Source organism: Sorex araneus, chromosome 2 (genome assembly GCF_027595985.1).
Source record: "Sorex araneus isolate mSorAra2 chromosome 2, mSorAra2.pri, whole genome shotgun sequence".
Taxonomy (NCBI): domain Eukaryota; kingdom Metazoa; phylum Chordata; class Mammalia; order Eulipotyphla; family Soricidae; genus Sorex; species Sorex araneus.
The window spans coordinates 200,804,511-200,828,304 of NC_073303.1; the positions used below are offsets into that span (position 1 = coordinate 200,804,511).

Below are 23,794 nucleotides of genomic sequence, written 5' to 3' on the forward strand. Positions count from 1 at the left end.
TGTTAGAGGAAATGTTACTCTGATACAAGTATTACTCCAGTTTTTCAGAATGGAAAAAAGAGGTTTGATAAAGTTGAGGAATACTGAACACCCCCCTGCCCCTGCCCCCCATCACATGAAGAATCAGAAATAATAGAGACAGCATTTGAATTCACACTCTCTAAGCCCAATAGTAAGAGAGAATTTAAAGAAGAGAAGTCTTGCAAGGTATCTAGCCACAGATCTGTTTCGTAGTGAGTCTGGAGCTCCTAGCAATATAGACTAGTCAGCTGACTTGTCAAAATATTAGCATGACATTTTTTCATTTGCTTTTGGTTTTTGGGTCACACCTGGTGATGTTCTGAGCCTACGACTGGCTCTGACTCAGGGATGACTCCTGGTAGGTGTCCCTGGAGACCATAAGGGGTTCTGGGGATCCAACCTGGGTTGGCTGGGTGCAAGGTAAGCACTCTCCAAGATTTTTGGGTTTTGTTTTGTTTAGCAGGGCATTTTGTATTGGGCAAGATGGGCCAGATTTTATTGTGGCAACAAGTCCTCCAAACTTCAGTGACTTCACTACACAGAAGGATATTTGCCAGTAAGGCTGTATGAGCCCAGTGACTTGGTAAGGGTCAACTCTACAAAAATCAGAAGGACGGAGATTTTGCTGTGATTGGCGTTTGTAGGAAAACCACAGAAGGGGGAAGGGAATGCCACGTTATCCTGAAAAGTTTTTCCAGAATTGTCATGGCTTAGATATCTGCTGTGGGAAGAGTGTGAATCTTATGTCATGCTCAACAGGAAGATGTCATCCTGACATGTGTCTGAAGAAGGGAAACTGGACTAGTTGGTGCCCATCACTAATGTACCACAGCCTTAGCTCCCTGTCTCACTAAAGTGTCGCAGTGAGTCCACTGGTTTCTAGAGCCACCTGGGTATCTGTGCCAGGGGGTATTGTTTGGCTCTCAATAATTTGTTCCAGGTCCCATTTAGAGAATTATTATTTCTCTGTTCCACAGACACCAGGCAGTGCCATATGACTTGCTGTGACTAATAAGCGTGGAGCAGAAGTGAGGCATTCTGCCTTTTTCCATTTTCCCTGTCATGAGAATGGCATGTCCTAAATAGGGTTACTCCTTCAATCATCCTCTGGGAGCAAACAGGGGAGAAATAGACCAGCATTGACATGTAATGAGAGAGAAAAAAAGAAGCATTTGTGTTTTATTTTATTATTTTATTATTATTTTTTTTGCTTTTTGGGTCACACCCAGCAATGCTCAGGGGTTACTCCTGGCTTTGCACTCAGGAATTGCTCCTGGCAGTGCTTGGGGGACCATATGGGATGCCGGAGATCGAACCCAGGTTGGCCTCGTGCAAGGCAAACGCCCTACCCGCTGTGCTATCGCTCTGGCCCCAGTATTTGTTTTTTAACCCCTTGTAGTGATTTGTTACTGCAACGTGACTGCCACGAGCAGACCACTATGGTATATCATGTCTAGTACATAGAGAAGAATGGGGCTGTACTAGAAATGGACACTTCAAATACATATCACTGTATCACTGTCATCCTGTTGCTCATTGATTTGCTCAAGTGGGGACCAGTAATATCTCCATTGTGAGACTTGTTGTTACTGTTTTTGGTATTTCAGATATGCCACGTGTAGCTTGCCAGGCTCTGCCAGGTGGGCGGAATACTCTCGGTAGCTTGCTGGGCTCTCTGAGAGGGACGGAAGAATTGAACCCGGGTCCGCCACGTGCAAGGCAAATGCCCTACCCGCTGTGCTATCGCTCCAAAGTACATATATATGTACATATATATGTTTTAAAGAGGAAGTATGACTATAAACGCTATGAGTTCACAGTATGAAAAATAATCTCCAAATTGCAACATTAACTGATATCTCAGAGCTCTAGGCAGGGAATTGGTTTTTGTGTTTGCTTTGTTTTTGGGCCACACCCAGTGATGCTCAGGGGTTACTCCTGGCTGTGCTAAGAGGAACATGTGGTATGCCAGAGGTTGAACCCAGGTTGGCCGTATGCCAGGCAAGTGCCCTACCAGCTGTACTATCTTTCCAGCTCCCTAGCAGGGGGGATTTGGAACACAGAAATACTATTTTCAAATGCAGAGTATTGGTCTTGTCCTCATGAAACAATTGCCTTGGAAGACCTGAGAAGAATATATATTCATGTCCACTCTGGGCAGAAATTACAATGATGAGATGTTACTATCTATAGGAATGCTAAGTCTTTTCGAAGTCCAGAGAGCCTCATTAATTCAGAGCCCATCTACTTGTGATTCATGGTAGGTAAGAGGGATGGAGGCTATTGGCATTTGATCTCGCACTGTGCATGCGCATTTCTTGCATTCACTATCAAAAGTTAGCACTGGCTGTTGTGACAGTTCAGAGTGCCTTCAGAGGGGAGCTATTTGTCATTCACCCACTCACTCCAGAAACAATAGAGCCATTCTTGAAATTGGGGTCTCTCTCCCTCTGGCTTCCCATCCTTGCAAGGCCTTGCCTTTAATCTGAGAAGTCTAAGGAGGAAGGAAACTATCTGGGCTAATAGAATACGGAAAGTTGAATAGTCAAGTCTACTCCAGGGACCATTATTGCTCCCACTTTCGAGCAGAAGGAAACGGAACGTAGAGATGAGCTATGAACGAATGGAGAAACCGAGGCTGAGTCCAGCAGAGGCTGACCCAAAGACGCAGAGACAAGCTGAGCTACATCCAAGAAGATTTTTTTCTAAATAATTAATACAACAAACAAAAATTGTAAGTGGGTTGGCATAGGAAAGAGCAAGGATAAAGGAGTAATTAAATGAAGAAGCATCTGTGGCTATTTAGATAATCAGCAGAACAGTGTGTGTGTGTGTGTGTGTGTGTGTGTGTGTGTGTGTGTGTGTGTGTGTGTACACATGCATGTGGATAATTTACATGCTTTCTCCCAACCATCCTTTGCTGGTCATTTGCCATTGTTAGGTAGAATGACTTTCTGGCAGCCTTTTGTCAGGTCTAATACTACAGGATGCCCTAGGAAATGATAAAATTATTTCTTTAAGGATAGGCTAAGTAGAAATTTCACATTATTTGACACTCATTTCTCAGCTTAAAAGTCCTCTTCCTAATGTGAATACTAATTTTAAATTTGGGTGGGTGAGAACAATCTTTTAGATGCTGGTCCATATTTTTTTCTTGAGTTTGAATTTAAATAGTATTGTTGTGTGACCATCAATGTTTTCTATTGCATTATCTGTTTTAATAGTTCCTCATTTCAAGAAGAGCAAACAATATTTTTTTCTGATATTATTTTGATAATAAAAAATTTAATATAAATTCTCTCCTGACACCTTTTCCCTCACATTCCCACATGTTCATTAACCTGGAAGCTCTCTGGGGCCCCTAGAAGTTCTCTGGAGACCTGTTCTCGCTTAATATTTATTAGACGTCTGATTAGTGAACTCATTGGCTGTTATATTAGCTACTGATCCAATTCACATGTCCCCCTACCCCATTCTTCCCAGAAGTCAGTCCCCTGAGACTTCCTCGCCTGTGAATGAGGTGCGAAGTCAGTCTCCTGAGTATGGGGAGATTTTCCCAAAGTAACAAGAGCTGACTTTGATGCTCTCAAGCTCACAACACAAAGGCAAGACAAAGGCTTTTAGGGGTTGTGACCAAACGCTGGCAACCGAAGACCAAATATGTACAAAGAATGTATCTTGATTATCGTAGAGACCAAAAAATACATTTCTTACAAGTTATGATATTGAAAAGTAGCGATAGCACAACAGGTAGGGCGTTTGCCTTGCACGCAGCCGACCTGGGTTCGATTCCTCCATCCCACACGGCAGAGCCTGGCAAGCTACCTGTGGTGTATTCAATATGCCAAAAGCAGTAACAACAAGTCTCACAATGGAGACATTACTGGTGCCCGCTCGAGCAAATCGATGAACAACGGGGCAACAGCGCGGCAGTGCTATGATATTGAAAGCTTCTAGGGGGGAAATGGCAAATCCAGAAGCAGTGGTTTGTTAGCGGAGGAATTGGTGCTACCTTATCAAAAGGAGGAATTTTGAGAAATATAGAAGTGAAGAAAAGCAGGTCAAAGAGAGAGGAGGGAGGATGGTGAATGAGGGGGAGTTTGTGTAGAATTATTCTATCATTAAAGCCAGTATCCACAGCAAACAATGAATTAAAGACATAGTGTTGCCAGAGTTTCAGCGGGAAACGCCGCTAAATATAGCCGGCCCCGCTTCCAGGAGAGACGCCCCACTGTGGAGCCACAAGTGGATGCAGCAGCAGAGACACTTGATCGACATTCTGGGAAGTACAGTTGCAGGGACCTCAACAGTTCAGAAATAGGCTCCAACTGCAGGTTTCTACGGCACAGAGAAACAAGGCAGGGGGCTGGGTGGTGCACTGAGCACCCAGGCTTCCAAGATACCCAGCTGTGTTTTCATACCCAATGAAAGTATGAGGGGAAGCGACTGGGAACTAGAAGATTGAGCTGGAGCCAAAGCTGGGTACCGGCTCCATCGCTCTGCCAGCCTGGCTAGGGAGCACTGTTCCTGAGGTGAGTCCAGGCAGAGCAAGCGTGTGGGGGTTGACTGACACTTGCTTATAGAAGACGACTAATTCAGCCCCCTCCAGCTCCACTATCACCTGCCAGCCAGCAAGCCTATAGCCCGTCAAGGGATTTCAGTTATCAAGGCGCCCGAGGCATCTGAGGGACAGTCCACATCAGAGGGCAAGTGTGGTGATGGAGGTGCATGTTGCCGAGTTTGGTGGCGTCACCACACACGGGACCTATCCACACACAGACTCGGGAAAGCACAGAGTGGTATTCTCAGGCTTCGGTGGTCTCGAGACCACCCCCAACTACTACCCAACTACTTGCAGTAAAAGTTTCCGGCACATAAAACTCACATCAGATTTCCCAAACGAAACTCTACAGGTCAGAAGAGAATGGTATGCTACCTCCGAAGTCTTGAGTGTAAAGAATCCCCACACCCCCAGCTGCCCTCTCTTGCCAAGCGATCACTCAGAGCTGAAGGAGTGATAAAAACATATTTGAGCATAGGACAACGAAGGGCATTCATTGCCTCTAAACCAGTTCTATGAGAAACGCTATGTGGTCTCTGGAAAAGGCAACGGGTTTCCACACAGAAGCAGGAAGATACACAAACAAGCAAAATGGGGGGAAAGAGGGAGAATGACTAAGGGGAATCCCAGAGTGAATTGGAGACTTACTTGCCTTTATATTAAAAGGGGTGAATAAACGTAGGGCTGTTTATGGAAGCTATACAGGAACCTTAAAGTGAAAGTACTAAGAAGACTGGAACAATAAGAGGAGAATGGAAGCTGATCACTCTACAAAAGGCCTGTATCAAAATCTAAGTCTAAGTGGCCCATATCAAAGGAAAGCAGGGTAATAAGGACAAACATAAACATTAACATGACTGATACAGCACTGACACATAGTATGAACGCTCAGGCGCTGGAGCGATAGCACAGCGGGTAGGGTGTTTGCTTGCACGCAGCCGACCCGGGTTCGATTCCTAGCATTCCATATGGTTCCCTGAGCACCGCCAGGAGTAATTCCTGAGTGCAGAGCCAGGAATAACACCTGTGCATTGCCAGGTGTGACCCAAAAAAGCAAAAAAAAAAAAAACAACCCAAAAAACAAAAACAATAACAACAATATGAACCCTCAACCATCTTTTTTTTTTTTTGGCTTTTTGGGTCACACCCGGCTGTGCACAGGGGTTACTCCTGGCTCTGCACTCAGGAATTACTCCTGGCGGTGCTGGGGGACCATATGGGATGCTGGGAATCGAACCCGGGTCGGCCACGTGAAAGCAAATACCCTCCCCGCTGTGCTATCACTCCAGCCCCCCCTCAACCATCTTATCTGAGAACTGCAATCTTTTCAAAAACCTTCATGGAAAAATAGCAATAAATTCCTTTTTTGTCAATAATTTTTCTAAATATAAATGAATTGAACTCTCCAATCACAAGGCACAGCATGGCCCTAATAGATCAGAAAACAAAACCCAATCTGCTGCTGCTTTTAAGAAACACACATCTGAAGGGTCTTTCGAGGCCCAGGCTCAGAGCAAAAGGCAAGTGGCAGCTTAAAGCCAAGCAGGCGTGGCCGTCCTGTATCAGACAACCAAAGAGTTAAGACTAGAAAGGTAATAAGGTGACTGTATACTATATGATAAGGGGTTATATATTAAGTTCATCTATCTCATATAAGACTATCATATATAAAATCCACCAAGAAGAGGACTTAACTCACTAACATGTATACATCAACTGCAGAGGCAGCAAAGATGTTTTTGTTTTGTTTTGCTTTGGGGTCACACCTGGTGATGCTCAGAGGATAATGCTGCTTCTGCACTCAGGGATCACTCCTGGTGGTACTCAGGGGACCAGATGGGATGCCGGAGATAAAACCCAGCTTGGATGCGTCCAAGGAAAGCAATCTACCTGCTATTCTATTGCTCTAGCCCCAACAGCAGAGTTCTTAATGCATCTGTTAATAGGCCTGGTGAGAGGATTGACATGCCATAATAGCAGGAGGAGACTCTCTTTGACATCACATTCTTATTATTGTCTATAAAAGCAAGCAGAAAATCAATAACAAAACAACAGTCTTACGTGAGGAGTTGGAAAAATTGGGATTAATGGACATAGACTAGATTCTCAGTCTCCTGAAAGCAGCCAAAGGCCATAGGGCGGGCAGGGGAAGCAACCCTTTGGACTGTGGCAATAGACTGCAGTACCCATATGAGGAGGGACAGTAGTGGTTAAGGTGGGGCGGCATAGAAAGAACTAGAAGGGACTTAGGGATAGCAGTGGAGGGTTTTTGGCACTTAGCTAGTATTGCAGTGACTTTAAAAAGCCAAAAGCATAAACATTAACATTACTGATATATCACTGAGACATAATATAAAACCTCAACCATCTTCTCTGAGAAATGTGACCTTTTTTCAAACAGACTGATCTCATCTTTGCTCTACTACAGTAAAATGAAATTTTAAAAAATGATGGTTGGAAATCAGATGTGATGGAACATTGTATTTCTCCAAGGGCATTTTTTACAGACAATGCTTATTTAATTTTGATTTCAGAAGGATGGACTCTGTTTTGCTATAAATCTCATTTTAATAGATGGTTGCAAAAAAAAAGCACCCCCCCCCCAAAGAAACCACAAACAATTCATGAGAATGTACTACAAAGACTTTAAAGACAAATTGATAATTTGTGATATTAACAGAAAAAAGTTAAAGAAGAACGGATGGTGGAAAAGAAGCAAGTGCACATTTAACAGCAGCTGTCTTTTGGGGCACATTTCTCTACAGAATCTTTAGAAGTGGTAGTACTCCTGATGCAAAGACCACTGAGCATGGAGATTCAAAAAAGACATCAAACTAAAGGTGTTGGTTTCAAGTTCTTGCTCTGCCAAGGGCTATGTGACCTTAGCCAAGGTCACGGGGCTTGCCGGATGGAGCCCCATTTCCTCATCTGTCCAGTAAGAGCTGGACAAAGGTTCTGTTCAACTCAAAACTCTTGGGACCTGTGGTTTATGTATGCAACCCAACCTTCACCTGCAAATGTTAGGCTGGGGAGGGAACTGAGCTTTCCTTCCGGGAAAGACTCTCTGCCTCTCCCCTCTGCTGTCTCCGCACATGCTTCCAGGTTTCTAGTTTACTTCTGGCTTCCCCCCTCCGTGTTCTGTTCACACTCCCCCTCTTCCTCAGTAACACACAGGCGCTGTTTCCTCGTCGAAGGAGTGTTATCTGTTACATCTTCGCTAAGTTGGCTTCCTTCCTTCCTCCATTCCAGTTTTTGATATTTCGGTATTTAAGTCTTTGCAGTATTTAAATCTTTCAGAAGCTCCCTGCTTTGACAGAAACTTAACAGAAAGGAAAAAAAAAATGAGAGCAAAGCCGGAAGAGAAGCTCATGTACTGAGCTTATCCGAGATGGCACACACGGGGTGTCAACCTCATTCGGTTCCAACTTCAAACATGCAGAGTGAAAAATAACACATTTACTACAGGAGACAGGAAGATTTTGGAACGTGCCATAGATATTAGAGCTTAGAAATTATCATGAATTGCAGGGCTGGAGTGATAGTATAGTGGGTAGGGCGTTTGCTTTGCACGCAGCTGACCCGGGTTTGGTTCCCGGCATCCCATTTGGTCCCCCGACCAGTTCAGGAGTTATTCCTGAGTGCAGAGCCAGGAGGAAAGCCTGAGAATTGCTGGGTGTGGCCCCCAAACAAAACAAAACACAACAAACACACACACAGAAAAGAAGAAAAGAAAAAAAAAAGAAAAAGAAAGTGTCATCAATTGTTTTAGGTGTCATAATGGCATTATACTTATGTTTTAGAAAGAGTCCTCACATAGAGAAATATTTTCAGATAAAATAATACGGTTCAGGAGGCAGTTCCCAAGAGGTGAACTTTCTAGAAGGAATAAATTTGGCCATACATTGGCACTTGATTAGATACTGAATGATGGGTACATGGGCGGGGGGGGGCAATTATATTATGAAGTCTATTCTTGCATGCATTCTATAGTTTCCATAATAAAAGTGTAAGGGGAAAAAAAAAGACTTACGGGGGGTTGATCCTAATGAGCATATTTGAGGAGGTGTTGGGAAGGGCTGCTTGTCACAATTGCATAATCATTGGGGGTAAATATGGAAATTCATCAATCAGAAAGGCCAGAGTGAGGAGCTGGCTGGCAGTGGGCCCAGCTCCGTGGCACGCTCATCTAGCCTCCAGGCCAATTTGCCCTCTATAAATAACCGACTATATGAATGCTTTACTATTTTAACACACACTTGCCACAGCTGCCGAGCATGTTTGTTTACGTAGCTAGGAGCCCTTCTGTAAACATCACTCTCTCAAAACGGCCCATGCGCTAGGAACATAAAGGGCCCCCTTTAAAAATATATTTGGGAGATGAGACACGGCCAGTTCCCAGATGTCTGGATGGCGGGTGTCAGGATGGTTCGGGGTTTGATTCATTTTCCAAAATAGAATTGTGGGACTGGAAGGTTCTGGGAGGTCACCGCGCCCGACCCTCTCTCCCTGTGGGTGAGGCCGGCCCAAAGGAGCCTGCTTGGAGGTCTCTTCAGAGGCACGTGTCTGTCTTCTCGGAGGTCTTGGAACTCTTCAAGTAAATGACTGGCCCCCGGGCGCGAGGCCTTCAAAGATGAATCAAACCTGCTCTCTGCCTCCCAGGCTGTCCCCTGTCTCCTAGGGAAGCTCTTGCTTCGGTGGAGATGAGGCTGCAGGCTAGCTGGCGTTGCGGTGCGACGTGGCAGGAAGCACCAGCTAGCCGGCACTGGGAGAGACCCAGAGGGCTGAAGCACCCCAGGAATGCTCAGACCTGGAGTCACTGAATGCCCAGGACCTGCAGGACGGGAAGAGGGTTCTGCATCCAGGGCCGGGCTGGCAAGGGGCTCAGTCTTGAGAGACAGACTTTAGTGAAGATAAGAAACACGGCAATTAAAAGTGGAAAATTTTTTTGGGGGGGTCACAGCCGGTGATGCGCAGGGGTTACTCCTGGCTCTGCACTCAGGAATTGCTCCTGGTGGTGCTTGGGGCACCATGTGGGATGCTGGGGATCGAACCGGGGTCAGCCGCGTGCAAGGCAAATGCTCTACCCGACCGTTGCACTATTGCTCTGGCCCCTAAAGTTAAGATTTTAATCTATCTTGCTATTTGTAGGGGGCTCCCCAGACGCAGGAGACCCACCAGCGACTCAGCCAACCAGACCAGAACTTCAGTACAAACAGCCAGGAGTGTAGTGCTGCTTGGACTCAGTAGACCTGGGGATTACCCAGGACACCCGGCGGTGCTGGGGGTCCCAAAGCCACAGCTGGTGATGCTCAGGGGACCGTGTGATTTCAGGAATCCAACCCAGGGCGGGCACGTGCTAGGTGTGTGCCTCACTGCAACTCCCAGCCCGATATTCAGATATTTCTGAAAGAACTAATGTGTGGAGTAGGGGGAGTTGTTTCAGGTGAGCGTGCTGTTCTGATTCCCCCTCTTCGGTGGCCCCTATTTCCACCCCTGTGTTCTGTTTTCCTTGGGGTGCACCTCTGCTCCCCACCCTCCCCACTTTGATTCCCTGCTGTATATTGGTGTATGACCTCTTGGAAGCCCACAAATCTCAGTTGTGTTTCCTTTTTCCCTCCACCAACTCAAAGCATCCTGCTAACGCTCAGCGTTCACTTCTGTGAGAGGCGCAGAACTGCACAAATTCCATCAGGAAGAGGAGATCAGCAACTTGCAGACAGACCTAGAATATTCTAGATCACCCCTCCACTTTCCAGAAAACACAAAACTGATTTTTTTTGAAAGAGGAAAATGGGTCGTAGTCTTCTTTTTCTCCCAGGAATCAGGCTAAGAGCCCTTTTGCTGGTCGCTCCCCAGTCGTCGCTAGCAAAGCCGTCGGAAGGCCTCTGAGCACTAACGGGCGAGTCTCACTGCTGATCACCAAGTGAGTGACATACCCCCTTTGGAAAGGCTCCCTCATTCCCAGCTGCCATCAGAAAGACGGGGTCGGCCCCAGGGAGCATCCCCCCCCCCCTCCTACCTCAGGAACATCACAGAGATAATCTGCTTATTCTGGATCCGTTTGTTCTTTGGGACTGGGCTTTGGTTTGGGGAGACAGGAAGCTCAGCTCCTACCTAGGACAGCTCGGACCACTACCAATGACCAGAGGGGATATTGCCAGGGGTTTCTGTTGGCTGCACAGAGCTGCTTGAGTCCAGAGACACAACCTGATAATAAGGCTTTTCCTCCCCCTCCCTCATGCCCTCTTGAGAGAGGGAGAAATTGCATCTTAAAACTGCAGCCGCCAGCGGCCCCTCAGCCTGGCCGCCGCTAGGGGGATCCCGGCCCTCGTGCTCAGGCCAGGAGGGCGAGGACTCTGGTCTGCAGTGACAGCGGGAGGATTTCCTCCCTCCTGGGGCTGCCCCAGGCCCTACAGTTGCCTCACGAGTTCATGCCAAGGTCGGGTTCACCGTGTAGGATGGTTTATCTGAATGTCACTTACTTAGATTCCACGATAATTACCTTGGGATCAGGTCCAAACTTCTTAAACTCAATGCGAAGGTGCATACTCATGTGACAGCACTCCAGGCAAAGCACTGACCACATTTTCTTTCTCTCTTTCTCTCTTTCTCTTTCTCCCTTCCTTCCTTCCTTCCTTCCTTCCTTCCTTCCTTCCTTCCTTCCTTCCTTCCTTCCTTCCTTCCTTCCTTCCTTCCTTCCTTCCTTCCTTCCTTCTTCTTTCTTCTTTCTTTCTTTCTTTCTTTCTTTCTTTCTTTCTTTCTTTCTTTCTTTCTTTCTTTCTTTCTTTCTTTCTTTCTTTCTTTCTTTCTTTCTTTCTTTCGCTTTTTGGGTCACACCCAGTGATGCTCAGGGGTTACTCCTGGCTCTGCACTCAGGAATTACTCCTGGCGGTGCTCAGGGGACCATATGGGATGCTGGGAATCGAACCTGGGTTGGCTGCATGCCAGGCAAATGCCCTCCCCGCTGTGCTATTGCCCCAGCCCCCTCCCTCACATTTTCATTGTGAAAATCAGTTGCAGTTTTCACTCTCTGCCCCCACCCCTAGGCACTGGCAGGCAGGCACAGAAACAAGGGCTTTTATTTACAGGGATAACTGGACTCAGCTGGTTTTTGTGGTTGCTGTTTCATTTTGTTCTGGGGCCACAGCCAGTGATGCTCAGGGCTTACTTCTGGCTCTCCATTCAGAGGTCACTCCTGTGGGGGGTAACTGGGGAAACATAGGGGGTGCCGGTGACCAAACCGGGTCAGCCACATTCGAATGTCCTGCCTGTTGCTTTATTTCTCCAGCTTCTGAGGACTTGGCTTATTTTTCAGGCAGGCAGACTCTGTCTGATGTTAGCCCAGAGCAGGGATGGTGCATTTTTCAAACTGAGCAAAACAGTGATGTGAAGTCTAATCTGCACAGTAGGGTAGACTGTAGAACTCAGCCTAAAGCCGGCAACTCAGGAGAACAGGAGAGAGATGCATGCTTTAGGGTTCTACTTTGTAGTTTTCCTGTGAGGTAAACTAACATCCTGTGATGTTAGAGTTGATTGCTGCTGGGCTTTGAAGATTGCGATGGGCACAAGTGGGCAGAACCAGCCTACTACTGTACCATAATGAGCCTGAACCCAGAAAGGCATGCAGCATCTCCTGCAAAGCAAGCCAAAGATCAGTCGTGACCAAAAGAAGGCTCAACAGGGTGATGAGAAATGAGACATTCTTGTTTTTCTTTTCTATTAGTTACTCTTAACTGGGTCTGCAGATTTAAGTCTACCAGGGGGTTCAGTCATAGAACAACAGAGAAGGACACCAGGCATGAACGGGCATGAAAGAAGATGTGAACGAACAGCCAATGCTATGATCTTATAAATGGCTCCCCAAGAAGAAATGAAATTGTGCTTTTATTAAAGCAATCTGTCAGGCTTCCTTAGAAAGCACTTCCTCCTCTGGCTTAGCGATGAATAACGTCAAGCATTTAAATTAAGGAATGCTTTAAGGCCGTTAAAAAATTTCTTTAGAGACATATCAACTTCGAAATTAAGCAAATATTTGGAAATTTAAGATCTACTAATCAGCGTTTCAAACACTGCTTATTCATTTATCTTCCAAAGGGCTTTTAAAAAAGTTAAATGGTTGGGCTTCTTGGTGGTCTAAGTAGGCTGGGGGTAACACAGCCAACCGTGTGGAAAGTGAGTGAGATTCAGCTTTCCACCTTACGCCGTAACTATGAATACGGGGTCTAGACGCAAGTACACAAGGATCGATAGCGCAGAGGGCCCAGGACGGAGCGAGCACACCTTACCTGTGGCTTCCACCATTCCCTCGAGGATGACCACGATTTCCAGTTCCTCTTTGGGCAGCTGGGCCTTGGAGATCTCCCAGAAAGGGCTCTGCTGGTTAATTTCGTGGCTGATGATGAGCGGTGACACCAGAAACAGCCGGTCGTCTCCGGTGTAATAGCCCACGTTGATGTCTGTCTGGTTCAGAGGGATGAACTCCCCCTCCGAGGTCTGTTTGGATTTGATCAGTTTGGCCCTGATGGAGGCCTCCACGATGTGGGAATTCCTGAGGTCGCCGACGCGGAACATCAGGCACAGCTTCCCATCCCGCATGGAGATCACTGCATGGGTGGAAAAGACCAGGGTCTCTGCCCTCTTCTTGGGTTGTGATATTTTCACAAACATGCAGCCCACCATGAACGCATTGACGATGGAGCCCAGCACGGATTGGATCAAGAGGAGGATAATCCCCTCGGGGCACTTGTCCGTGATGACCCGGTAGCCATAGCCGATGGTGGTTTCTGTCTCTATGGAGAATAAAAAAGCAGAGACGAACCCATTGAGGTTGGTGACACAGGGAGTCCACGAGGGGTCCTCTACGTGGTCCATGTCTCCTCGGATGTAAGCGATTAGCCACCAGATCATCCCGAAGAAGAGCCAGGTCACTGTGTAAACCATGACGAAGATCAGCAGGTTGAATCTCCACTTGAGGTCCACTAAGGTGGTGAAGATGTCGGTCAGGTAGCGGTAGGTCTCCCTCACGTTGCCATGGTGGACGTTGCACTTGCCGTCCTTGCGCACGTACCTCTGGATCTTCCTCTTGGTCCGGTCTCGGCTGATGTGTCTGGGCAGGTCGTCCCTGGCTTGTTTAGGCAACTTTGGCTGGTGAATGGCCACGGGGCTCTCGACGTCCTGGTCCATGGAGTCGCCCTCTAGGACGTTAGCTGGTGGTTTGGAGGAAAAAAAAAAGAGAGAGAGAAGCGCAATGAAACACGGGCTACCTGGGGATCATGGACAATACAGGCGTGAGTGGGGTACATCAGAGTGTGGCCAAATACCCCCTGGGTAGCGATGATCACAGCAGAGGCATCCCATCTTGTTGGGCACCACCTGGACAGACTTCTTGTTGCACGGACTCCTGTGCTCTGCACCCCGGCTCCCGTAAGCACGTTGCCATTAAGATGGCGCTCACATCTACCCAAGGGTTTCCCTGCCAGCAAACCCTGTGAGTCAGCAATTGGCAATGTAGGTTAGGAAGTCTCCACGCTCTCTCTGAGATGGGAGCAGCAGTGTGCTCTGCAGAGAGGAGGCATCGCTGCATGTCTCCGGGAAGGAGGCTCTGCCTACTGCCAATGTGAAGGTAAGCTGGTGCCGGAGCCATGGGCACAGTCTGGAGACTTCCCAAAAATTAAAGAAGAGAGGACAGGGTAGATGGCTTTGCTGGGTTCCAACCCCAGACTGCATGGTCCTTTGAGTACTGCTGGAAGGGGAATCGACCCCAAAAATGAAGAACAGAAATGCCATATAATCCAACCATTCCATTCCTAGGTATTCATCAAAAATGTTGAAAACAGTAATTGGAAAAAGTATGCACCTCAATATATATTGCAGCTTGATTCATGACCATTAGGGCATGGGAGGAAGAGGGGGAGGAGGGGGAAGAAGAAGAAGGTAGAAGGAGGAGGAGGAGGAGAAGGAGGAGGAGGAAGAGGAAGAAGAGGAAGAAGAAGAAGGAGAAGAAGGAGAAGGAGGAGAAGGAGGAGAAGGAGGAGAAGGAGGAGGAGGAGATGGAGGAGATGGAGTAGGAAGAGGAAGAGGAGGAGAGGAGGAGGAGGAGGAAAAGAAGAAGAAAAGGAGAATAAGAATTCGGCTTGCATCCAGACAGTAATTGTGGACTTTTAGATACACTCCCTGCTGTCGACTGGATCATGTCCCACCCCCACTCCCCTCACCCCTGGGTCGAAACCCTTCCCCCTGAACTGTATTTTGAGAGTAGGCCTAGACAGGGTGCTTAAAGGAGAGGTCATGCGGATGAGGTGCAGCCATGAGGAGAGCTGGAGCACTGTCGGTGAGAGAATGACACAGTCTCAAGCAAGAGCATGGAGCTGGGGCCAGGAAGAGAGTTACCCAGAAAAAACCCCGCTGGTGCTCTGCCTTTCCAGCCCCGAGAACGACAGGGGGGTCTGACACCCGGAAGGAGAGAATCACGTCCCTGCTGTACGGTAGCCCGAGTGGGCTAAAACACTCCCAAACTCCTTGAGCCTCAGTTTCCTCATTTCCAATATGGTGATTATGGCCCAAGTTATAGGATCCAACCAAACCATGTGACTGATGCCAGGACAGTACAGACTGGTCATAAATACCCCTTCCTTGTATATATATATGTGTGTGTGTATATATATATATATATATATATATATATCACTCCCTATACTTAGGGGCAAAATTCTGAGCAAGCTCTTTACACAGTCATTTACATTTGAGAGGTTAAAAAATATTTTGGGTGGGGGGGCTGGGAGTTGGTGTCTATGGTAGAGCTTCTGTCTTGCCAATGTGAGGCTGCGAGTTTGATCCCAACACTACCTGGCTCTGGTGTGGCTCTGGTGGCCCCTGATACCCACAGCGTGGTATCTGTGGGAATAATCCCCATGTTAGTTGCTTAGTCTACACATCTGGTCGTACATGGGTGACCAATGCCAAGGTTAGGGAAGTGTGGGGAAATGTTCCTCTATGTATGTGCTTCTTCACTGGTTTTGTCTCTCTCAACATTTCACACCTGCAGATTGGGCCCTGGTGACTTTAGGCTTCTCTGATGATCAAATTGGTACAGTAACTAGTTAGCGGTCATCGAGAAACTTTTAAAAATCTAAGAACCAAAGCAAAGTTGGAATGAGTGCTGCTGTGAACACACATAAGACATGCTATGGGACTCCTTGTTTAGATACTAATTTTGAAGCTGTTAAAATGTTTGTAGAGTCGTGTCTCCCCCTCCCCGCAGGTTTCCATTCTGGGCCGTTTGACTCTGAGGATGGCGACCCTTCCCCCTTCGTTCAGGGAGCACCGCCAAGAAGTAAGAAAGTAGTTAGGGCACTCGGGTTTTTCCCAGATTCTGGCTATTGTAAACAGTGCCGCGATGAACACACAAGTGCAGATGTCATTTCGACCATACTTTTTTGCTTCTCTGAGATATATTCCCAGAAGTGGTATTGCTGGATCAAATGGAAGCTCAATTTCTAATTTTTTGAGAAGCGACCATATTGTTTTCCAAAAGGGCTGAACCAGTCAGCATTCCCACCAGCAGTGCCACTCAATACCCCTGTCGCAGACAACAACACCCAAAAGGAGAGAGAACAAAATGGAATACCCTGCCACAGAGGCGGAGTGGGATGAGGGGGAAGACGGGATTGGAGGGTGGGAGGGATACTGGGTTCATTGGTGGTGGAGAATGGACACTGGTGGAGGGATGGGTTCTCGAACATTGTATGAGGGAAACACAAGTACAAAGATGGGCAAATTTGTAACTGTACCCTCACGGTGACTCACTTATTGAAAAATAAATTAAAAAAAATAAATTAAAAAAAAAAGAAAGTAGTTAGGGCTGAGACGTGGGCGGTAGGTACCCCAGCCTGTCTGGATTAACTTTGCTCAGGGTTGGTTCATTTACTTGAGATCAGAGATCTGCTTTACATTTCAGCACAGAGAGGGGACAGCCTTGCTGTTGGGTGTGCAGACCTGAGCAAGGAGATCTCTGCCCAGAGCAGGGACAGTCAATCACTTGGGAGAGTGGCGTTGCTCCTTTTTTTTTTTTTTTCTCTCTCTTGGAACAGAGCGTAGGACAATAGCCCGTGAAAAGCAGCTGCAGCTGTGGCAGTGTGGAGGGTGGTAGGGGGTGTGGACGGCCAAGGCAGTGCCCTGGGCCCTGCCAGCAGCCCCCCTACAAGGAGGGGTGCTTTTGGTCCAGAACCGTCACATTGGAGCTCCACTGCTAATTTCGTCCTGAGTGGGAGTTTCCAAACATGCCCGAGTGTGGGATGAGCACTGGTCTCCGCTCCTCGGAGCCGTGGGCACTTGCCTGCTTTTCTCCCCGCCGACTGCCAAAGTAGTTGGTCTGCCCCACGTCCTGCTGGCCAGTGATGCTTCGTACTCCTGACAGATCTCCCCGAGAAGCTCAGAACAGCAGCCAGAGAGACAGTCCAAGCAGGTAAGGCGCTTGCCTTGCACGCGCGGCTGACCCAGGCTCAATTCTCAGCACCCCCATACGGTCCCTGATATCATGATCATAGAATCGTGTTGAAATGGGGAAATGTCTCATCGCACTCATCCGCTCTTACCCTGACGCCCCGTCTCCTGCCAGGCGGGTCCCCCCTCTCCCTTAGAGGCCCCAGGCCCCTCTCTCCCTCCTCAGCCCAGGCTGTAGATGCTCACGGTCAGCACTGACTACAGACTTCACTCCTCTCTGTGCATTTTTCACACAGACCTAAGTGGTGTGGTTCTTTTCTCGTACTAACTAATTAAACGTGAATTTGGTTGCTTGAACGAGCTGAGAAAAGCCCAGAGGGATAGAGAGTGTAAGGTGTGCTGGGGACCAAATGGTGACCTGCAGATGGGATGGCGACACAAGATAGCGGAATCAAAGATCACCGTGCTTCACCCCTCATCCTTCCCTCCCTCCTCCCTTCCCATCTTCCCCCATGAGGAAGACAGGACTTATGGTCCATCCGGCCCTAGCCACTCACCAGGCTACATTCCATGCATGCGTCCTCACATCTGTCCCTCCGGATAACAGAAGGCCAGACCGAGCACTCCCGTCCCGAAGGTCTCTGTGCCCCTTTCCTGCCCGAGGCAGTTTAGTCTCTCCCAGGGCTCGGCTCTACCCCAGCCTCGCCAGAGGTCCATAGGGTCTGCTCGGGAGTACACCCCAATAAACGTCCCCTGTGTCTTCACTTTACCCGTCCCTGTCCCTCTATCTGTGCCGGGTGAGGTTTCAGACCGATCGGAGGGGAGCTAAAGTATTTGATCTTGTTATGGTGGAGGTGGCACAGTTTACAGTACTACTGAGATTCGTGTTTCTGATGTTATAAGATTATCCTGCTGCCACTGCTGCTCCTGCCCCACTGTCCTTATGTGCACTCCCACCTACCGGAGAATTTCTTCTCCCCATAATTCTCTAAAACACCATAGAGGAACGTTACCCCTCTCACCCCCACTGGTGTTTTTTTTTGTTTTGTTTTAAAGAGGGGATTGGGTCAGACCTGGTGGTGCTCAGGGCTTCCTCCTGGCTCTGTGCTCAGGGATCACTCCTAGAGGGGCTCTGGGGACCATATGGGGTGCCGGGATTGAACCGCGTCTGCCACACACCAGGCAGAAGAGCCTTCCCTGCTCTGGTTCCCTGTCACTCTCACTGGGATGCATTTCCTCCTTTCCTGGGCACACCTTCAGCCCCCAGCATCTGTTCTTCATCAGAAGGGCTGGTGGAGGGGCTGACAGAGGAGCAGAGTTCCTCCTCTGGGGACGCTGGGGTGCCTAGCACTTGAGGCCCATTTTTTTTTTTTGGCTCAAATCTCATTTGCACTGGAGGTAATTCTGGGTGCCACTGAGTAGACTGTGACTGCAGTGTGAGTGCAGTGTGATGGAGTGAGTGCAGGGTGTAGATGTAAGTGCAGTGTGATGGAGTAAGCAGAGTGTGAGTGCCGTGTGATGGAGTGGGTGAAGTGTAAGTGCAATGTAAGTGCAGTGTGAATGCAGTGAGTGCAATATGATGAAGTGAGTGGGTAGAGTGTGGGTTGTGAGTGCAGTGTGATGGAGTAGATGGAGTGTGAGTGCAGTGTGAGTGGAGTGCGATGGAGTGGATGGAGTGTGAATGGAATGTGAGTGCAGTGTGTGTAGTGTGAGTGCAGTGTGTGTAGTGCGAGGTTATTGCGAGTTCAGTGTGAGCAGTGAGAGTACAGTGTGGGTGCAGTGTGAGTGGAGTGTGAATGCAGTGCGAGTGCAGTGAGTGCAGTGCAAGCGCAGTGTGGGTGCAGTGTGTACAGTGTGAGTGGAGTGTACGTGGAGTGTGAGTGCAGTGTGAGTGCAGTGTGAGTGGAGTTCAAGTGGAGTGTGAGTGCAGTGTGAGTGCAGTGCGAGTGGAGTATGAGTGTAGTGCGAGTGCAGTGAGTACAGTGTGTGCAGTGAGTGCAGTGCGGGTGCATTGAATAAAGTGTGGGTGCAGTGAGTGCAGTGTGAGCACAGTGAGTGCAGTGTGAGTGCAGTGAGTGCAGTGCAAGCGCAGTGTGGGTGCAGTGTGTACAGTGTGAGTAGAGTGCACGTGGAGTGTGAGTGCAGTGTGAGTGCAGTGTGTGCAGTGTGAGTGGAGTTCAAGTGGAGTGTGAGTGCAGTGTGAGTGCAGTGCGAGTGGAGTATGAGTGTAGTGCGAGTGCAGTGAGTACAGTGTGTGCAGTGAGTGCAGTGTGTGCAGTGAGTGCAGTGCGAGTGCAGTGAGTGCAGTGTGTACAGTGTGAGTGGAGTTCAAGTGGAGTGTGAGTGCAGTGTGCGTGGAGTGCACGTGGAGTATGAGTGTAGTGCGAGTACAGTGAGTACAGTGTGTGCAGTGAGTGGAGTGTGAGTGCAGTGTGAGTGCAGTGTGGGTGCAGTGAGTACAGTGTGTGCAGTGAGTGCAGTGCGGGTGCAGTGAATGCAGTGCAGGTGCAGTGAATGCAGTGTGGGTGCAGTGAATGCAGTGTGGGTGCAGTGCGAGTGCAGTGAGTGCAGTGTGAGTGCAGTGCGGGTGCAGTGAGTGCAGTGCGAGTGCAGTGAGTGGAGTGTGCTTTCTGGGGGAGCTGGCACTCGGGATGAGTCCTCTGTTCAGGGTTCTGGGCCCCCCATTGGTTGGTGGCAGACTTACTACCACCTTGGCATCGTGTTTGATTCCTAAAGCATTTTCTCATCAAATTTCTGAACCATGCGTCCTCTCTAATGTGACGGGCAGGGATCCTGGCACCTGGACAGACAGACGAGTGAGCTGTCAGGGGACAGTGTGGGGAGCGGAGAGGGAAGGAGGAGCCTTAGGTTGGTGTCTGCAAAGAATGAGCACGTGCCTCCTTGTGGGTGCTGGCAGGGAGCCAGGGAGAGGCAGGGGCCACTTCAGTGCCTTTGAAAAACAAACAAACAGGAAACAGGAAACCGTGAGGGGAGTGTGGCTGGGTATCCCGCCTTCCCGCTAGCTTGCAGGTGAGGGGGCGCATGTGTCCGGGGGTGGGGGAGATGACGCAGTGGAGGGGACCCATAGGCTGGAGAGAAAGCCAAATGGCCCACGAAGAGTGACAGTACCTGGACCAGGGGGCTGGAGGGCAGCCAGGGAGGGGGCGGAGGGGGCAGCAGAGGGGGTGCCATGGGGCAGGGAGGGGGCCCTTTCCGGTCTGTGCAGGGCGGGAGCCCCAGCCCAGGGCTGGATGCAAATGTGCGCAGAGGGAGGCAGCAGGGACTGTTAGCAGCTCTCCACACCCGGGTGCTTCTTTCTTGGAATCCCAGGTGTGACTGAGGGGGTGACTGCGATGCATTTGCATAGAGTGTTTTGAGCTCAGCAGGGGAACTGCAGCTGGCTGGGGAGCCCACTCCCTCCCCACCCCACCCCCCCACCTCTGAGCCACCCACCCCTCCAGCCACTACTGGCACTCCCCAGGGAGCTGGCACTGGCGGGCTTGTGGTTGGCGCCACTGGGCAATGTGTTCCCCATGGGGGCCAGCCTGCGGCTAGAGCAGCTCTAGGGGTCTCGACTAGCGCTGCTGTGAACTTGGGTGCATGCAGAAAAGCCGGTGCTGCCCTTCCGCCTGCCTTTCCGCCTCCCCCGGTCTCTGTGTCTCTGGCACGCTCTCTCCTCTCCCTCGCTGTGGTGGGGTGCTCAGGCAGGGGTCCCAGGCACACAGGGCTTCTTCCTTCCCAAAGGGCCCCGTGGGGTGAAAGGATGGTTCTGTGAGCTGGGATGGAACCTCTGCAAACCGCAGAGTTGACGAGGGCAAGTGCCCAGTTGGATCAAAACTTCTACCGCTAAACCACACAAAGACGAACTCTCTCCAGAGCTGGGCAAGGGCCTCGAGGAGACATTTGTCCAGAGAAGACAAATGGCCCAGGAGGACAGAGAGCGCCACACCGCCAGGTGCCTGCTCGGAAGGGAAATGCTAACCCACACCGCAGTGGTTACTGTTCCAAGCCAGCGGATTGCCAATCATGTTTTAGAATACTGATTGAGAGCCACTGGTTTTTAACACTGCGAATAGCGGCTTCTCCGAGTGCCCGAGAATAGACGACTGATTAAAGACACACTGGTACATCTACACAAAGGAATACCATGCAACTGTTAGAAAAGATGAAGTCATACAATTTGCATATAAGTGGATCGACATGGAGAGTATCATGCTATGAGTCAGAGAGAGAGGGGCAGACATAAAATGACTGCACTCATTTGTGGAATATAAAGTAACAGAATGGGAGACTAACACCCAAGGATAGTAGAGATGAGGGCCAGGAGGATTGCTCCATGGCTTGGAAGCCGGCTTCACATGCTGGGGGAAAAGGCAGCTGAGAGAGAGAAGGGACCACCAAGTAAAGGGTGCTTGGAGGGCTCGCTCAGGATGGGAGATGTGGGCTGAAAGTAGACTATGGACCGAACATGATGGCCACCTAGTACCTGTATTGCAAACCACAACACCCAAAAGGAGAGAGGGAGTAAAAGGGAATGCCACAGAGGGGGGATGGGGTGGGGGTGGCGGGAGGAATACTGGGAACATTGGTGGTGGAGAATGGGCACTGGTGGAGGGATGGGTACTTGATCATTGTATGACTGAAACATAAGCACGAAAGTTTGTAAGTCTATAACTGTATTTCACGGCGATTCACTAAATAAATAAATAAAAAATTAAAAAAAACAGTTTTTAATGCACATAATTCCAACACCCCACCTATCAGTGACGTACTCACTTCCACTAAAACCCCTCCCTCTCGCCCCCAAATTCAACTGTGTGGATCAATTCTCCCATTATGTTGCCTTTGTTGCTTCCTTACTGTGTATGTTCAGGTCCCACACACGAGAGAGATCATCTGAAGTTGCTCCTTCTTTTCTGACTGACCTCACTCAGCAGGATATCCTCTGGTTCTACCCATATGCAGCAAATTGCATGATTTTGTTCTTTCTCAGAGCTGCATAGTATTCCATTGTGTCGATATCAATTGGCTATCTGATTTTGAAGTTACTTTTTTTTCTTTTTTGGGTCACACCTGGCGATGCACAGGGGTTACTTCTGGCTCTGAACCCAGGAGGTGCTCCTGGTGGTGCTCAGGGGACCATATGGGATGCTGCAAATTGAACCCAGGTCAGCTGGGTGCAAGGCAAATCCTCTACCCGCTGTGCTATCACTTCAGCCCCTGAAGTGGGGGAGTGGTCTTGGGTCACACCTGCGGGTGTCCAGAGCTTTGACCTGGCTTTGTGCTCAAGGACCACTCCTGGTGGTGTTCAGGGGACCTTATACAATGCTGGGCATGAAACAGGGGTCAGCCGCATGCAGGGCGAGTGCCTTACCTCGTCCAATCTCTCTGGCCCCAAGGATGGATATTACTTTTTCAGAAAACAGGGGATGGGGACAAGGAAAAAAAAAGAGAGAAGGAAAGGAACAGTTCTGAAAGGATGTGGAGATGGTGGAAACCTGGGGGGAGTAGAAATGGTGTGGCTGTGAAGGCCAAGGGAGGGGTGGCTGCAAAGTCTAACATGGAGGCACCATGTGGCTCAGAAATCTGTAGGCTGAGGCCCAACAGCTGTGAGAAGCAGCCTGGTGGTGCTCAAGGGGCCATATGGGATGTTGGGCATTGAACTGGGTCAGCTGCATACAAGGCAAACACCCTACCGGCTGTACTATTGCTTTGGCCCTGGTGATAATATAATATAATATAATATAATATAATATAATATAATATAATATAATATAATATAATATAATATATATTTACATGTTACCATTATGTTTCTTTCATTTCCATGAATGGAGATATTACTGGTGCCCGCTCGAGCTAATTGATGAACAATGGGATGACAGTGATACAGTGATATTTTTTTCTTTTTGGGTCACACCCAGCGATGTTACTCCTGGCTCTGCACTTAGGAATCACTCCTGGCAGTGTTCAGGGGACCATATGGGATGCTGGGAATCGAACCCAGGTTGGCCATGTACAAGGCAAATGCCCTACCCGCTGTGCTATCGCTCCAGCCCCAGTGATGTTTCTTTCATCTTTTCCCCTTTCTCAAAGGAATACAGTAGTTTTGCTTTAATCATTTGGAATAGAGGGGCAAATTAAAACACAGGGCAAGCTTGCCATCTTTCCTGAGCCCAGAGGGCCTATCAGAGAAGGCCCTTTCCCTTCCTGTTTCATCGGCATAACGAGACATAAAAACGCAACATGGAAACTGAGCCAGGGACACAGACACAGGGGGCATAATCAAGATCAAGCTGCTACCCATCGTAAGAGGAGAGCAAGGTGGGTTTGTTCAAGAACACTGTGGTAGGAGCTCGCTTCTTGATGGGCACCAGGAAGGCGGGAACACCATGGGGGGGAAGTCCTGAAGTCATGAATCAGCTTTGTTTGGGAATGGTGGAGTGTCTGGCTGCCTAAGGAGGGGAGGAGAGAGAGAGGGAGGGGGAGGGAGGGAGAGAGAGGGGATACAAGAGAGAGGGAGAGATGGAGAGAGAGAGAGGGAGAGGGATAGAGAGATGGAGAGAGAGGGAAGAAGAGAGAGGGGAAACAAGAGAGAGGGAGAGAGAGGAAGAGAGAGACGGAGGGAGTGGGATAGAGAGATGGAGAGAGAGAGGGAGAAAAGAGGGGAAACAAGAGAGGAGAGAGAGGGAGAAACAGAGAGAGACAGAGGGAGAAGGAGAGGGAGGCAGAGAGGGAGAGAGGGAGGGAGAGAGGGGAAATGAGAGATAG

General features: G+C 48.9%; 1 protein-coding gene across 2 annotated transcripts in view; it reads right to left on the reverse strand.

Moving 5' to 3' along the window:
• Nucleotides 1-23,794, reverse strand: part of KCNJ6 (potassium inwardly rectifying channel subfamily J member 6) — a 218,130-nt gene that overhangs the window by 51,920 nt on the left and 142,416 nt on the right. For both annotated transcript variants that reach the window (XM_004615319.3, XM_055125151.1), the window contains exon 3: nt 12,868-13,788. In XM_004615319.3, coding sequence (XP_004615376.1) covers nt 12,868-13,788 — 921 coding nt within the window. The remainder of the gene's footprint in view (nt 1-12,867; nt 13,789-23,794) is intronic.